Source organism: Nannospalax galili, unplaced genomic scaffold (genome assembly GCF_000622305.1).
Source record: "Nannospalax galili isolate Female #2095 unplaced genomic scaffold, S.galili_v1.0 scaffold533, whole genome shotgun sequence".
NCBI classification, from domain to species: domain Eukaryota; kingdom Metazoa; phylum Chordata; class Mammalia; order Rodentia; family Spalacidae; genus Nannospalax; species Nannospalax galili.
Genome location: NW_008333774.1, coordinates 123,012 through 141,636, shown reverse-complemented (window position 1 = coordinate 141,636; position 18,625 = coordinate 123,012). Strand labels below are relative to the sequence as shown.

At 41.7% G+C, this 18,625-nt stretch overlaps 1 protein-coding gene and 2 gene segments (V, D, J or C); all 3 read right to left on the bottom strand.

Annotated features, from left to right (window-relative positions):
* Window positions 1-18,625, bottom strand: part of LOC103730176 (immunoglobulin lambda-1 light chain-like) — a 178,692-nt gene that overhangs the window by 103,749 nt on the left and 56,318 nt on the right. The gene's annotated exons all lie outside the window — the stretch shown is intronic.
* Window positions 1-18,625, bottom strand: part of LOC103730193 — a 148,530-nt gene that overhangs the window by 112,841 nt on the left and 17,064 nt on the right.
* Window positions 1,525-2,158, bottom strand: LOC115069493. The segment is given in 2 exon segments: window positions 1,525-1,919; window positions 2,074-2,158. Coding segments are annotated over 2 exon segments (426 nt in total).

Genomic DNA, 18,625 nt, shown 5'->3' with positions numbered 1-18,625 from the left:
GTAGTGCCCACCTGTAGCTAAGTGTGACATCCGGCTATTGTTCTAAAATGATGGCCAAATTTGTTTTCTCACCCTATCTAGAAGCCTTTGGGAGGGAACTGATACTGATTCTAACCAATCCAACAGCTATGAAAATGCCTGAAAGCAATCCTGAATCCATCACTCTAGAGGCCAGCCTTGGAAGACAAACGAAGAATGAAGAGGAACCCAACAGAGGGATGCTTTTTGAAGCTCTCATAAAGAAATTCCAATGGACTCTCATATGAACATTTGAAATTTGACCTGTTCTGACTTTTTTCTAGTTCCCTATCTAGAACTTGTGCCTTTACTTCTTCTTCACATCTCCTAGTCACGATTGAAGGACATTATTTTCCCCTTAGAGATAAAAGTTATGCAATTTGGGGTCTCTTAGATAGACCCACTGAAGGGGTACTCCAATTGCCTCACCCTGCATCCCTGTTCAGCATGGAAGAAGCCAGAGCGGTCTGCATCCTGATTCCCTATCAGCAATTTGGGTAACCTCTTCAGAGGATGGTGTGATAAGAATAGGAGATAGGAATTGGCTAGGCAGGGGAATGTAGGCCGTTAGGATAATGTAGGGTAAAGAAATGTATCCAGTTTCTTGGCTAAAAGTCAAAATGTCCTTGGGCCTCTTAGCAACATGCTCTGTTCCAAAGGCCAAAAATGTCAACAGTATTTGGGAGCTCTTATCTAATCCTTAAAAGCTTTTATGGTTACCTCTTCAGAGGAGGAAATGACAGAGTAGCAAAAAGCCCCATTAAAAAAAAAAGAAGAAGAAGAAGAAAGAGTACATGAAGTTATCAGAGAAAAGTGCTGGGGAGACATGGGAGGAGTTAGAGGGGACGGAGCGGGCATGGATTTGATCAAAACATCTTATATGTTTATATGCCTGTATGAAATTCTCAATAAATTATTTTTTAAAAACTCACTGATACCCTGAAAATATTTTTTAATTTTTATTACTTATTTGAGAATTTCACAGAAGTAATTCAAAAAATAAAGAATATCAGTTTGTAGAACTGTAAATGTGTTTTAATCATAGTTTTCCATTATCCTAACCCTTCACAGGTCTATCCCAGTTCTCTACCCACAGGACTTTCTGTACTTTTTTCCCCATTGAATCCACCTCCATTGCCCAAATGCTATTGATTATGGAAACTGCCCTGGAGTATGATCAACATACCAGGGAACACATTCTCAGATACTGTGAGTAGAGCGTTTGAAAAGAAAGAGAAACAGTGAATGTGGTTACAATCAAAGCAGACTACAGAACTGTAAGAAAATTTCACAATACAGTAATGAAATGCACTATTTTCTCCAATTTTTATACACAAACGAAATTATAAAATGAATATATACAGAAGTAGATATCCATGTTATCCAAAGGTCTTGATATATTCAGTAAAGTACAGAATGCAGAAAGTTTCTTTAGCAGTTCACATCTGAACCACTTAGGTGAAGTCATTTTGCTTTAGACTTGATAATGCCTAGCAAAGGCCAGGGCAGCAGCTCTGCAAGTTAAACTGTCAGAGGAGTTGCCATTGTCACAACAGAAAGCGATTTGTGTCTCACTTCCTCATCTGCCTGTGTCACTGTGCCAACTTTATCAGTGCTATCCCAACTGTTACAGTAATAATCAGCCTCATCCTCAACTTGGGCTCTGCTGATGGTCAGGGTGGCCACGTTTCCTGAGCTGGAGCCAGAGAACCGGTCAGGGATCCCAGAGGGACGCTCACTATCTTTATATATGACCTGCACAGGGGCCCCGCCTGGCTTCTGCTGGAACCAGTAAACATAGTTTTCTGATAGTTTATCCCCAGAGCAGGTGATTCTGACTGTCTCTCCTAGTTTCACTGACGCTGCTGGAGGCTGAGTCAGTACATAGGAGGCCATGGAACCTAGAAGAGAGGAGAGGGGAAGCATATTGTGAGTGGGGAATCCCTTCCCAGGGCCCACCCAAACACTATGCCAGGAACCCAGTTTAGGGTTTTAGCCAGGCATACTCAGGGTCCTGAGGAGGCTGAACCTCGTGAAATATCCTGGCCAGGTTACCTGTACAGAGAGAGAGGAGAGGGAGGAACAGAGTGGTCCAGGCCATGGTGGAGATGCCACAGAGCTCTGAGTCTTGAGACTCACAGCACAGTTGGGCTCTTCAGGCCTCATTTATTGTCTCTCAGGTCCTTAAGATGCAGAGTGTTTAGTAACTATGCAAATCTATTATCCCACTGGGGCTCCCCATTTAGACCTATGCAGACAATATTCTTCACATCTACTAGGTGGAGCAGATTGAGAAGGAGGTGTGGAGCCCCTTCTAATTCAGGCTATTCACTGCTCAGAAAATCATCCTAACCTTCTATGGCCAGTGATCAGAGTCACCTTCCAGAAGTCTAAGCCCCATCAGGTCTTGACCCTGCTGACCTATGTTCAGTGAGGCTGTGGACTTTCCCTGAACCTGCCCATGGCTTGAGCTTGATCCTGTAGACAACACTTGACACCTGGCACAGGAGAAGGGGGGCCATGGCCCCTTCACCCTTTTCCTCCTTCTCTCTGAGTCACAAAACATCAATGTGTCCGTCCTTGTGATTTCAATATGATAAAGTTTATGTCATTTGGATTTGTGATGAAAACTTTCCTTTGTTATTTTGCTTAGTAAGCAACCTCCTGTTTTTTAGGATGTCATGAAATGTTCAGTCACATTTTTCATGTAGAATGTGTGGTCTTTCTGACTTCATTGTTCTTACAGTTGGGTAGCATGTTTTCCATGACCTTTTTATAAGTGTCACAATCAAGATCTTCTTGAGAAACATATGCCAGTTCCTGTAAGCTGTGGGAAGGACATCAGTGTAGTATTCTATAGAACTTACAATTGGACTGTAGATAATCAGAAATCCCTGACTCAAGGAGAATCCTGATTCTGAGCCAGTACAGCCAGGGTCACAGTTATGCCTGGAGTCAGATGGTGTCCAAGTCATCCTGCAGCTTCTCCAAAGAAAATGGCAGAGACTCCATGCAGAGACAGAGACATGAGCTCCCTCTTCTCTATGGTAGATTGCACCTCAGCAGAGTACACTCACTTGGGTCGGTGTTTTGCCAATGTTCTGGAGTGAGTCGGAAAATACGATCCTCACAATAGGGTCACTGTTGACCAAAAATTGACCCTTTGATACTTGCTGAACCCTGGGCTAGCATCACATCTTGAACACACCCTGAGTGGCCAAGCCTGTCCTGAAGCAGCAGCTCGGCTGCCCCCTGCTGGCAGAAGTTCAGGGAGTGGACCATCTCTCCTCCCTGAGGGAAGGAGACCAACCCTATTGTGTGTCCGTTCCATCTACACCACCCTCCCCAGATTAGCACAGAGAAGCGATGTCTGTGTTGTGTGGAGAAGCAGGACAGGGTCAGTCCATGGACCCTGTCCCTTGGTTGAAATTCACTTTTCTGTCCTTTTGCTGTTTTCTTTCTTTTTCTTTTTATCATTGGTTTTGTGAGTCGCATACTATAATTCTAGCTGAGCTAGAATTTACTATGTAGTCCAAACTTAGTTTAAACATTTCCACCTCCTATCTCAGCTTCTTAAATGCTGGGATTACAGGCATGAGATGTCACTTTTAATGTATTGTTTTACTTATTTAATTATATATTTTTCTTCAAATTATGGGAAGCAAATGATAGAAGACATTTGTTTGCAAGAAACACACAGAAGTGTTCATAGCATCTCTAGGTGATTGGTCATTTATGTGTTTAGGAAGGTAGACTAATACTGCCACACACCAGTAAGGGCAGGTGCTAGCTACAGGTGACATCTGAAGCTTCTGTATCCAATGCGCAGGTTTATATGGATCATTGCCATCATGATTCGCATCACCATTATGATTCTCATCACCATTATGATTCTCGTCACCATCACCACTATTTTTATTGCTGTTCTTATCTGGTCTCTTCCCGCTCCTGGCTGTGCCAGAAGACTTCAATATGTGTCTAGCCCATCAACGATATAAAACTGTACATACTTGTTTACTCATATATGGAGACAATTGTTCCCATTGTAAGGGAACATGCTCGGTACTAAGCCTCTTTTCTCTTATTTCTATAGGGAAAATATGCAGGATATTCCAAGACCAGAGGCAGTCATCATGACTCCACTAGCTCTGTCTTAAATAATAGACTATTTTAGCACTTTGGTATTTATATTCTAAAATTTAGTTTCCTAAGGGCAGTACACCCTTCCCCATGTTACAATAGATAATGATGAGAATTTGAGTTTCTATAAAGAGCAGGAAAAAGCTGGTTCAATCTAAGAGTGATAAAGGATATTCTGTATTCAGGTCCTGAGCATTCTGAGACATATGATGACCAAGGTTAATTCTTCTAAAGCAGTTTATGGCCTAGTTGACCACCATCTCCATCATGGCCTAGCCATCATCAGGAAAACAGCTCATCCTTCAGATAATGGTGTCCTTGGATGGAGAACAGCTGGAAGCTCAAAAGTCTGTGTTGGGAAAGGCTGCTGTGCTGGGCAGGGTTGGCCGTGCTCCTGCAGGCTCTTCATGTGTTGTTGCTGTCTGTTCCTTTCTCTTGTGCAGGTTAAGAGCAAGTGGAACTTGGTCAGCTCTCTTGGGGTACGTGAGTATTCAGGGTGCCCCAGGCCTACTGGTTCAGGAGATGAGAGATCATTCTCAGGATCTTCCCCAACAGCACCTCTTGGACTGATCTCACAATCAGTGCCAGGCATGGAGTCCTGTTGGGGCTGAGCCAGGTGGCAAGGCCTGGAGATCTCTTCTGCAAATGAGAAAAAGGAATGTGAGACAGGGGACCAGACATTGCTGGAGATAGCCCAGTTTGTATCCACAGCTGGGTAGAGCTTCATGCTCCCTGCCTACCTATCAGGAAACCAAGACTGTCATCAAAGATATGGGGAGAACTCTCGATGTTTCCAGGGGAGCCCAGAGGGGAGCAATCTAAAGGACAAGAGAGGAAAGGTTGCTTACTCAGGCCCCATTCCCAAGTTCACTATTCCCTCAGAATGAGAGAGATGCTTGAGTCATCTCATTGTAGCACTACACATCCACAGGCCCACTTCTGGAATATGCTAGCGTCAAACAGGACTCCAGGTACACTGTGCTCGTGCTTGCAACAAGCACGACCTGATTGTGATCGTAAGTCAATCAGCCAACTTTTAACATGAAGAATAATGAACAAATGACTTACAGATTTAAGATTGTTCCACATACTGTCTTCATTTAAATTGTATTAGCCTTCTGTTTTCAATTTAGACACTTTAAAAAGCTCAGAAGTAAAATAATGATTAACTGAATGAAAACAGTTCATTATTATTTAGATTGGAATTTTAATGATCATCTACAGAGTCACCTACCAAGTTCCCATGATTAACAAGGAAGGAGATGCTGACACCATCTGGGTTAGAAATGCTGTGTAGCCATGTGGGAGGTGTGAGCAGGGTGAGACAGGAGTGGCCCGGAGGGGCTTCCAGGATGAATTCAGATTTTCTCATCTTAGGCTTAGTGGTTTGGCGATCTCTTAGAAGGTCCTGATGGGCTGATTCCAAAACATGGAAGAAGGTGCCCATGGTCCTAAGGTCAGTTAATTCTCACCAGCTGGCTAGGGAGGGAAGATGATTTCTCAGGGATGTCTGCTGTGGTGTTTCCATGAATTAATAAAGTAGAGAAATTCCTACCTTACCAATGTCTGTCTGTTTACCATTATTATATATGAGTAATATTACTGAATAATATCTAAGAACTTCAAATTTGCCTCATTGGTTTAGAAGAGTGGAATATATACATTTCAGGGAATTTGATATTTGGTCCTCTTACTGCTGGGGACAGTTCTCCAAGTAACAAATCAGTATAGGCTAACAAGTTCAGAGAAACAGCTCTGACATTTTCCTATGAAATCACATATTCACGGTTTTACAGATCCACTTTTATAGGCCCAATTAACCTGATTTACTTTTGAAGGTTCCCCACTAGCACCAAGTACAAAGCAAGAAAAAGTTACCACCTTCTTAACAACTTTTTCATGCAAGCATGGTTTTGATACATTTTAGGAGGCAGTGTTAAACCCATTTCATTCAAACCCTTAAACCCAAACTCCTATTTGCCTCACAAACAAAATGTATTCATTGCTTCTCAACAGAGGAACATTTAATCAATTCATCATAAATTCCGACAGCCCTCCTTCTCAAACTTCCTGTTAACTACCCCCTTCTTACACGTTTCTCCCTTAGTAAGGCTTATCTACTACTATTCCTCTCTCTCTCTCCCTCAGATTCCTTCTTTGCCTTGACCTCCCTGGTTTCCTTCCATTTTCTGGTTCCTGCAGGTATATCAGGGGAGAAGGAGACCTACACAAAGAACTACTGGAAGAAAGGAGAAGAAGGAGCTCAAAAGAGGTGGCATCATAGCAGACAAAATTATCAAGGAAGAAATGGGAGAAATGAGGACAGGTTAAATGGGGAGGGAGGATAAGACCGGGAGAGAAAGAGGAGACATAAATAGTGCCTAGCTAGTATAGAAAACCAGAAGGAATCATATTAGTCCGAAAAACCTACTGAAAAATTACACATACAGTATCCCTACATGAGTCTGTGAGCACAGCTGAGGACTACATAACAATAAACAGTGCCAGACAGGAGGAGCCTTCCTCTGAGTTGTTGGCCAGGGTGGTCCAAGAGACTCCCAAAATTACACATCTCGAGACACTAACTTTATATAATAAGCCTTAATACAAATGGCAGAATGTATTAACTCCAGGGGCAGGGGCGGGGTATGGGAGGGCGCCAAAGGGGAAGGGGGGAGAGGGTATAAAAATGATTTCATGTATGAAATACACAGAAATTCAACAAAAAAAATTTTAAGGGGTGGGTCTGGAGAGATGGCTGAGTGATTAAGGGCACTTAATACTCTCCCAGAGAACCCAGGTTCAGTTCTCAACACCCGCATGGCAGCTAACAATTGTCCGTAACGCCAGTTCAGAATATCCAAGACCCTCTTCTGGCCTGCAAAGGCACTGCATGCACATGCTGTACTTACATGAAGCCAAATTGTTCATATACATAATTTTTAAATAAATAAAATATTTAAAAATATAATTAAGAGACAGGAAAGAAGTGTTACCACAAATCTTGAGGAGTTCCAGCAGAGCCATTATATAATAATAGGGAAATCAGGGTCTACTCTTGGAGTTCTTAGTCTCAAACAATTAATTTAAGAATGGGGAACTGGAGAGATGGCTCAGTGATTAAGAGACTTGCTGCTCTTGCAGAGGACCTGCGTTCAATACCCAGAACTCACATGGTGGCTAACAACGATCTGTAACTCCAGTTCCAAGGGACTCTGACATCCTCTTCTGACCTCCACGGGCATTGCATGACACAAGTGCACCCACCTACATGCAGGCAATACACTCATACACATAAAATAAAAATAAAAAACAATTTAGAAATGGACACACATGGAAACTCAAGCACAATTTATAACCTCAGGTCAGGAAAGCTCTACATCATTCAGCTACCTAAAAGGGAGGAGAATGTGGGTGCTGGGAATCGAACCCAGGTCCTCTGCAAAAGCCAGTCAGTACTCTTAACAACTGAGCCATTTTTCCAGCTCCCACATATGGCAAAAATTTTAATTACTGCAGGCAGATCATTTGTCAGTCAAGAGGCACACATCTGTAATAGCAGAACTCAAGAAGTTAGGACAGATGGTAGCTGATCATATGTTCTCACAAACCAAGGATGCCTAGAAAGACCCTGTAATGAAAAAAAAATTGGGAAATAGAGTCTCAGACTATCATATGACTGTTTTTTCCTTCTAATTTCATAGTGCAGAATCATATATTTTGTAATCATAGAACTCAAAAACACACTCAAAAACTTTTCTTTTTGAATTTCCCCACAGTGCCTCTTTGAAGTTTCTGGAATTTGGGTGTTTGATACTAGAACTCCACTGATTATACCTGGCATTTTATTTTAATTATCATCTAACAAGCTCATAGGTCAAATCATAGCACAACTCTACACATATATATTGTTCGTTTGTGATCACATGGAGGTTTCAAAATTTCCTGAAAAATAATGGAATACAAGGAAATATTTGATGTGAACTAAATTTACCTAATATCTGAGGGAAAAGGAAACATCAGGCAAGTTCAAGAAGCTCTTTAGAATTAAGACAAGACATCAGGGAAGGGACTGGGCCCTGGGCAGATCAACCAGGTTTCTGTCTCACTTCTCCTCTGCCCGGGTCTCTGTGGGTTACATGAAGCTGCTCCCACTCCAATGGTCTGCTCCACGGTAGTACACATTCTCATCCTCATCCCGGACATTCTGGATGGTCAGGAAGTGATTTAGCCCAGAGCCTGAGCCAGAGTATCAATCAGGGACTCCGTCTCCCTTGGATCCTATAATACCACTAGGTCCTACTAGGAACAGAAACCAGGGACTTTTCCCAGGGCTCTGCTGGAACAAGCCCACAACATAATTATTGTAGCTGATGCTCGGGGTGCAGATAAGTTGTACTGATTTTCCCAGTGAGGAAGGTGCAGTTGGTGGCTGAGTCAACACTGGCTGAGAGAGGGAGCCTGGAAACAGAGATATCCATTAAAGATCTAGGAGACAGGAACATGAATAATTGCTGGAGGAAAGAGAGACATGGGGAAGTTGGGGCTGGACAGTAGTGGTCCTTCCTGAGACCCTGACCACTTCCCACCTGAGAAAAACATGAGAATGATGAAGAGATGAATGAGTGCAGGCCATCGTGGAGGTGAGCTATGCCGTCTTTCAGAGCCTGGATCCCAAGCCTCTTATGCTCTCACATTCAGTCTTGGTCTAACCTCCCATGCAAATCTACCTACTTGGAAATTTAGTATTTCATAAAGTGTAGGATTCAAAAGAATCACAATGATTTTTTTGCTTTTATTCTTTGCCTCCCCCTTCTGGCCAGACATTATTTTGACTTTAAGACTCACCCTTGGTGTCAAACTCACAGCTTGATGATCAAACACAGACAAGTGTCTGAAAACTCGGCAAACCCTCACAATGGTTTTCCCTCTGGAATCCCTTGGTGGGATGCTGGAGCTGTCACAACACCTGTCCTCAGGTCTTTCAACTAAGGTTGGCCGTATCCAATTATCCTTCAACTGAGGTTATGTCCCCACCTCAGTCCAGGGCCCCATAGTTTACTCTGGGGACAGAGCAGGAGCAGGAGACCCCATCCATTTCCCATGGATTTTTTTTCCTCAAAAGAGGTGGCCTGTTCAAATCACCATGATGTACTCCATGCTTTCAATGGGGCCTATGGCTTCTTTCCAGAGAGACACCTGTAGCTCATCTATGTGAAATAGGATGAAAAATTTCCCAGAGGGAGTCTGATTCACAGCTGTCTTGCTTGTAACTGGAACTAAGAAGAAAACAAAGGAAATAATCAGAAATTTTAGGAAGCAGCTTGCTTTCGCTCCTTTTTAGTTCTTTTATCAATATTAGAGCTTCCTTTCATTGGTCTTTTATTATACTGTCTATGTGATCAATTTATTACATATAAGAAGGGGGCAATTAACTGTGAAACAATGTAATTCCATCTTATACTTCTTTTGGTCCTAACATTTCACCTTCAGGTTCATATGTAGTAAAATCATATTGTATAAATACCTACTATAAATAAAAACAAATAAAATCATATTGAGGTACATGATACCATACAGAGTAGAACACATCATTTTCCTCCCACTTATTGTGGGTCCATTGGATATGTGTGCTCTTTCACATAGACCTAACCATTTAAAGTGAGCTAACTCAAGAGGCAGAGGTGTGGGGAAACCTAGCAGAAGCTCTAACTCTCCACTCGCTGTAGGAGGTCAGTGCATGTGGTGTGAGGGCTCCCCAGGTGGTGGGTGTGGGCCCTGCTCTGTGTGATGAGTACAGCCAATGGCTCACCATCTTGCTGCTCTATGTACAGCTCTACTTAGAATATATGTGTAGCATTACCTGCAGGATGGCTGCTCAGTGCGGTGCCAGGAGAGGCATGCAGCCACCCTGCTGTGTATTTTCATGCCACCTGCCCCTACGTGTGGTTACACCTGCCAATGCATGCACTGCCAAGCTGTGTGGTGACGGTGTGTTATGGGACCAGAGGCCCATCACCTTGGACTTCTGTGCTGACATGACCGTTCTTTAGTGAAAAATGCAATATTTTGGGATCTGAAGCAGAAAGCTTGAAATATGTTTGTTTAAGAGTTATGATATGTTCTACCTTTAGTATAGCAATCCAATTTTGCTTGCTCCTGTTCACTGGAGGACAGCTCCCATGGTGCAATGGTTTCCTCTTTGCTTCCTGTTTCTGCTTTCCACAGCAGAGTGATGACACACTGAAGTCTGTGTTCATCTTCCCTCCTAACCATGAGGCTGGCACAGCTGAAAGGCCCTCAGAGAGACCAGCAAGAGGGAGGGGAAGGCTCCTTTCCATCAATAAGTTTGCTTTCTGCACTGCACTGGATTACAACAGAGGAGAGACTGGCTTTTCAGTCACTGGTTACATTTTAAAGAATTGCTGTTCTGTAAATTCACTTGTTTCTTATTCATAAATGATTTTTATATTTAATATATGACTTTCTCATCAACATTTTTAAGTGTAAATTTGAGAGCATGTGTGGAACACTCCCACAATTTTCATAAAATTTATTCAATGTAGTGACTTAACGAATAGAATAATTGTTTTACAGGGAAAATATGCAGTAAGAAATTCATACAGATGCTTTGGGAAAATTTAGTTATTGCCTGATTTGGGTTGATGCTGCTTGGAACATAAAAAGAAGCATTAATGAATAAAAGAAATTGATCCTGAAAGTTATGATTGAAAAAGGAAAATATTTTCATACTCTTGTAATTCATAAATACTTATAATTTTTATTTTGATATGTTTGAGGAAAAAGTGGCCCTTTCTGTTTCCCTTCGTATTACATCTAAAGGTAAAAAAAAAATGTAGATGGAATTAGGTAGTGTGCTCATCAACTCTGACGTCATCGTCTTACTGTAATCCAGACCACACCAGCGCTGGTGCATTGAGGGCAGATACGTGGGTTGTCGAGGTTCAGGGAAGGAGTGGATTCCTGTGTGAGAAGCAGAGGGAACGTGCACAAAGGTCCTGAAGCTCAGGCAGGTTGCACTGGCTGTCACAGCCCTAGAGCTTTCATTAAGTACAGTGAAAACCATGGCATGCCGTGTCCTGGCTCAGAAAGGAATGACCACACAATTCAGGTGAATGTGTCACTATCATGTGAAGGACTGTGTTAGAAGACATGAGACAAGGCCTGTGTAGTAAATAAGAATGAGGAAACAGTGTTGAACAGATGGCTCAGCATTTGCTGTTCTTACAGAGGATGGGGGTTCAGCTTCAGGATCCACATGGAGAATCACAACCATCTGTAATTTTACTTTAAGGGGTCTGACATGTTCTTGGTCCTCATGGGGCACCAGACATGCACATGGTGGGCATACATATATGAAGGCAAATATTCACACACATAAAATTAAGATAATCTTAAAAACTATAGAGCACAATCCTCCCAGGCAGATTTAAGGTTTTGGCCCAGGCCCACACACAGCCTATGGGCTTCTTGGTATCTCTAAAGGTCTTGACTTCAGGTGTTTACTGTCCCTTGGTGTTAGGAAGAGATATTGGCTCAATCTGTGTAAAATTATGGATTGTGAGACAGAGTCAGGTTTTCCCCCCAAATATCAACCAGTCCTGACTTGTGAGTCTAAACTGGAAGCATGAAGCCCCAGCTTGTCTTGTTCTGTGGAGGACAGTTGTGAAAGGCACCTCTGCCAGGGGACGGTGAGGTAAGAATATGGTGATCAGGTACAGAGAGCAAAGCAGGGATTCCCTTTTAAGGAGTCTTCACTGTCCCTGTAGGTACTCCTGTGTTGAATATTATAAATCAATCCTCCAAGTTTGCTCCCTAAGTAATAATTAATTGTATGCTAAGAAGATATGACTGTTGAAGGGATTTGTTACAGCTTAGATGACAAGATTCCTAAAATGGAATGGCTTTAACAAGGGTATATATTTATTTTATCACCATCCTGGATTTTGGATGTCAAAATACATAGTGTTAGTTCATATGAGTAACTTCCCAGCCCTTTGGAAAACTATTTTTCCCTGTCTGTCATCTACCACCTCTGACTCTCACAATCTTTCTGCCCTCTCTTCAGCAATTACCTAGGAAACTTGGGAGGCAGATGTTTGATCCCAGTGTCTCTTATTCTCTGAAAATTCACATTTGTGGGTCTCTGTGTGATGCATATGAACTCACAACAATGGTGACAGCATCCACTCTTTTCATGTAGGCTCAAACCAGACAAAAATCCCAGGATGGACATGGGGAAGTAGGTAAAATCCCTAACCCTAACTGAAGAAATATTTGCAACTGAAGGCTTCTGGGAGAGGAGTGAGTCCCCTTTTTAGGGTGTGACTCTTGGTAGGTACCCACACCAAAGGACATTTAGGCACACAAACTTGGCTGTATACATTAGAGTACTTGAAATTGGGTAGTGGGTATTACAGGGTATAGATAGGAGAGGGGATCTAAATATGAACAAAATATATGAAATTTTCAAAAATTAAATTAAAATGTTCAAAGTGTCACCTGGATCAATTTACCCTGGGTTCTTGTAAATCCTATATTGCTTTTATTATGTTGAAATATGTTTCTTGTATCCATAGATTCTTCATGAATGGATGTTGGATTGTGTTGGATTGTGTCAAAGGCCTTCTCTGCATCTAATGAGGTGATCATGTGGTTTTGGTCCTGGACAATCCACCTTATGTGGTAGAACACATTTATGGAATTACGTATGTAAACCATCCCTCCATGTCTTAGACGAAGCTGACATAATGATGGTAGATAATCTTTTTGATGTTCCTGCATTTGATTTACAAGTATTTTATTGAGAATTATTGCATCTATGTTCCTTAGAGAATTTGACCTATAATTTTTCCCTTCTGTCTTTGTCTGATTTTCCTATCAAACTGATACTGGCTTCATAGAAAGAATTTGGGCAGGTTCCTTTCTTTCCTAATTCAAGAATTAATTTGAGGAATATTAGTATTAATCCTTTGAAGTTAGAATTCTGCACTGACTTCTCTATTTATTTGGGAATTTCAAAATTCCTGCATCGATCTCATTGGTTGCTATGGATCTCGGTAAACTCTGCATCTCTAGAAATTCACCACTTCTTTAGATTTTCCAGTTCACTTCAACATAAGATTTTTTAAGTAGGTTCTTACAGTTTTCTGAATTTCCTTAGGGTCTGATGTAATGTTTCCTTTTTCATCTCTGAGTTTATTCGTTTGGATCCTCTTTCTCTTTCCTTTGGTTAATTTGTCTCAAGATTTGTCAATCTTAATCTTTTCAAAGAACCAACTCTGTTTCATTGATTCTCTCTATTGTTTTCTTCATTTGTATTTCAAGACTTCAACCTTTTATTTACCACTTTCTCTCACCTCTCTGCAGGTGTTGCTTGTTCCTGGTTTCCCAGAGTCTCCAGGTGCGCTGTTAAGATCTTAATATGAGAGGTCTCTAATTTTCTGATGTAGGAACTCAGTGACACAAAGGTTCCTCTTAGCATACCTTCATTGTGTCCCATAGAGTTTGGTATGTTCTGTTTTCATTTTCTTCAACTGAAATTTAAAAATTCCTAAAATTTTCAACCTTGATCCAATTTTCATGGACTATGTTGTTTAATTTTCATGATCTTGTGTACTTCCCCACTTTTATTGTTGTCGATGTCTGTTTTGTTGTTCATGTCTATATGGAAGCCTTGAAAACAATTTTCATTGTTTCTCATTTGGTTTGTTTTTATTTTTTATGTTTTATTTTAATACTTTATTTATTATTTTTATTTTATGTGTATGCATATGTTGCCTGCATGTAGGTAAGTGCACCTGTGTCATGCAATGGCAGTGGAGGACAGAAGAGGCTGTCGAATCCCCTGGAACTGGAGTTAAGGACAGTTTTTACTGCCATGTGGGTGCCTAGATTCGAATGCGGGTCTTCTGCAAGGACAGCCCGTGTTCTTAACTGCCGAGCCATCTCTCCAGCCCCTGGTTTGTTTTTATATTGCAGGATGCTGTGAATTGAGTCCACGTCCTTACATATTCCAGACAACCATAGACCTGTGTGAGCTACACCCACAGACCTGTGTTTCCTTTATCTTGAATAATTTCATCTGCTGTGTGTTAGTGTCATTGATCTTTTTTTTTTTTTTTTCAGTTTCTGATCAGGGGCTGTGTTCCAAGGGGTTCTTGTTCCTGCGAGGGGCGGGGCCTGCTGCAGATAATTGGCTATGGGAGAGTTCGCTATGGAGAGGGAACTAGCTCCCTTAGAGGAAATCCCAAGTGGGTAGCTCTAAACATAAGTACACAGGAGCAACACTAAATGTCCCAAGTGAATTAGATATATGTATATTTAACAATAATATTCAACATGGATACAATATATGAGTAATATTCAAAGAAGAGGACAAGAAATTATTAGAGAGGAGTGGGAAGGGACTGGGAGAGGTGAAAATAATGCAAATACAATATTCGTGTATGAAATCCCAAAAAAATGAAAACTAAAAAATGCAGACTTTCTCTCCCCCCAAATAATGTTCATTCCATGTGTTCCTACTACACAGTACTATATTACCCGACAGCATTTTCACACAAGAACATTATGTACATTGAGTATATTACCATTCAAATTCATTTACCCTCCTCCTGATTATAGATTTCCTATATGCATTTGAATCCACCTATGATGCCTGATGTGCAGGGTCTTCCTGGAGGGCTGGAAGGAAAGGGTAGGTTTGATGGATCGATCTAATTAAGCAGGGCCAGACCTGCTTGTGGCTTGTTTTATGGTCCTCGGTAGGAGAGTGGAAGAACAGGGCAATCAGGGAGCTAAGGATCCAAACCATGTCCCTTCTACCCAAAGTCGACATTTGGGAGACAGATCTGGTAAAAAAGAAATAAATTTCAGTCAAGGGTCTGCACTCACAGAAGACAGCATGATACTCTTATCCCCATTAAAAAGACTATCTAAGAGACCCCAGATATATAAAGCAAAGTTTTAGGACAGGATATTAGATTCAGGAGCAATGGGCTATTAGGAAGCGCTCTGGGAAGTATCTTCGTTACCCAAGGCATAAGTATGAAAGACAGTATTATCCCCCATCCTGTGTATGGAATTGGTCTTGGCTTTCTGGTATAAATTTCTGAAATTCATTTGACAAACATTTTGGCAAGTTAAACCTCACAGGGATGTATGTGCTTTGTGCCAGCGAGGAAAGCATGCCATGGTTTGCCATGTGTGGAGTCAGGGAAAGTGAGTCCTGAGGGCAGAAGTTGGGCTGGTAGGGAAGAGAAAGTGACTGGTCCTTCACCTGTCTCCTCAGCACCAGTCACACAGGCCTTACAGTACAGGAAGTTTTCTCAAAACTCACTGATATCCTGATCATATTTTTCTTATTTTTACAAATTCTTTGAGAACTTCAGAGAAGTAATTCAAATAATAAAAGAATATCAGTTTGTAGTACTGTAAATGTGTTTTAATCATATTTTCTCCTTCCCCCAAATCTTCCATGATATCCCAAATCTCTACCCACAGGGCTGTGTGAATTGTTTTCCCCAATGAATCCACATCCATTGCCCAAATGCTCTTGACCACGGAACCTGCCCTGGAGAGTGGTCAACATACCAGAGGACACAGTCTCAGATATTTTAAGTGGAGAGTTTGAAAATAAAAAAGAAACAGTGAATGTGACTACAACCAAACCACACTACAGAACTGTAAGAAAATTTCACAACGGCCTATTTTCTCCAATTAATATACACAAACAAAATTATAAAATTAATATATACAGAAGTAGATATTCTGATGTTATCGAAAGAACATGATATATTCTCTAAAATACAGTCTAAAGAAAGTTTCTTTAGCAGTTCACATCTGAACCACGTAGATAAAGTTATTTTGCTTTAGAATTTATCATGTCTGGCCAAGACCAGGGAAGCAGCTCTGAAAGTTAAACTGCCAAAGGAGTTGCCATTGTCACAACAATAAGCAATTTGTGTCTCACTTCCCCATCTGCCTGTGTCACTGTGTGAACTTTAACAGTGCTATCCCCACTGTAACAGTAATAATCAGCCTCATCCTCAACTTGGGCTCTGCTGATGGTCAGGGTGGCCATGTTTCCTGAGCTGGAGCCAGAGAATCGGTCAGGGATCCCAGATAGACGCTCACTATCCTTATATATAACCTGCACAGGGGCCTGGCCTGGCTTCTGCTGGAACCAATGAATGTAATTTTTTGGCAGTTTATCCCCAGAGCAGGTGACTATGGCTCTCTGCCCTAGGTTCACTGACACTGCTGGAGGCTGAATCAGTACATAGGATGCCATGGAACGTGGAAGAGAGGAGAGGGGAAGCATATTTTGAGTGGGGAATCCCTTCCCAGGGGCTACCCAAACACTATGCCAGAATCAAGCTTAGGGTTTAGATCAGGCATGCTAAACCCTAGGAGGCTGAACCTGGTGAAATATCCTGGGCAGGTTACCTGTACAGAGAGAGAGGAGGGGGAGGAACAGAGTGGTCCAGGCTACGGTGGAGATGCCACAGAGCTCTGAGCTTGAGACTCACAGCACAGCTGGGCTCCTCGGGCCTCTCTTAATAGCTCTCAGTTCCTTTGGAGGCAGAGTGTGCAGTAACTATGCAAATTTATTTCCTCTCTCGGGCTCCCTATTTGGATCCATATAGAGAACATTCCTCACAACTGTAGGATAGAACAGGAGATCGAGAAGGGGGCAGGAGTGGAGTCCTAATACATTTAGCTTATTCATTGACAAAAAATCAGTCTACCCTTCTATGGCCAGTGATCAGTCATCTCCAGAAGTTTAACCCCCATCAGGGTCTTGACCCTGCTGACCTGTGTTCAGTGAGGCTAAGGGCTTTCCATGAACCTGTCCATGGGCTGAGCTTGATCCTGTTGAAAACACTGTTGACACCTGACACAATAAAGGGGGGCCATGGCCCCTCACCTTCTTCCTTCTTCTCTCTGAGTCAGAAATCTTTAATTTTGTCCTTTCTGGTGACTTCAATATGAAAAAGGCTAAGTCATTAGGACTTGTGATGAAATCTATCCTATTTATTTTGCTTAATAAACAATGTCTTGCTTTTATGGTGTCATGAAATGTGCAGTCTCATTTTTCATGTAGAGTGTGTGCTCTCTCTGACTTCATTGTTCCTACAGACGACTAGCATGTTTTTCATCGCCTCTTTATAAGTGTCAGAAGCAAGATCTTCCAAGTAACATACACAAGTCCCTGAAGTCTGTGTGAAGGGCATCAGGGACAGGGTCCCACAGAGCTGACATTTGGACTTTAGATAATCAAAAATCCCTGAATCAAGGAGATTCCTGATTCTGAACCAGTACAACCAGAGTCACAGTTATGCCTTGAGCCAGATGGTGTCTAGGTTATTCTGCAGAGAGACAGAGTCCACAGTTCCCCCTTGTCTAAGGTAGATTGCACCTCAGCAGAGGCTCATATGCCTAGTGGGAAATGTGGCAGTATGTATGAGAAGACACAAGAGAGGAAGAGCAGACCTTTCTGGAAGTACCCAAGAGTGATGGTTATGTTCTAGTAATACTGCATGATAGTACAAAAGGTTGCCAGGCACACACCAAAGAACCTGCCATTCATTCTATGTGAAGGACACAGGCCTAAGCAGTCCATCGTCTCACACTGCACTCCCTCTGGGAGCACCTGAACGTCAGGGTGGTCTTCTCAGTGACTCAGTTTTAAGGAGCTGCCCAGGCTTACATCTGGGATTTTCTACTCCAGAGCATTTCCTTGGCGATTTCCTCAGGGGATCCAGTGCTTTGCCAATGTTCTAGAGTAAGATATAAAATATGACCTTCACAATGTGATCACTGCTGACCAAAAATCGATGCTTTGACCTTTGTTAACCTCCTGGGCTAGCATCACATCTTGAACTCACCCTGAGTAGCCCGTCTGTCCTGAGACAGCAACTCTGCTGACCCCTGCTGGCAGAAAATCAAGGAGAGGAATTTCCTACAGCTAAAGACAAAGGCCTTTTATTTTTTATTTTTTCAAATTATTTATTTGATAACCACATATTTAGAAGAAGCATTTCATTACATCAGCATTGACATCTTCAACAACAATTTTCTGAGCTAGGATGCATCTCTTACAAAATTGGCTGTGCATTTTTAGGTTTACAGTTGAATTATTACAGTTATACAATACTGTACTCAGTATAAACCCTATAAGACATAAAATTAAAAGAGGTTTTAAACGTAAAAAAAAGATCTCCATTTCATTATGAAAATACACAGTTTCATACAGAAAAACTCATTTTTAATACAATTGACACTAAGATGCACATGTGTTTCTAATCTCTATATATCTGATTACTACTAGTCACAGTCAGTTACTTTCTGAGATCCTTGACACCTGAGCATGGATATGAAGTCATCAGGTACATTTCAGTGGCAATGTTTTTCATATCCACTAATTAACATATAGCAAATT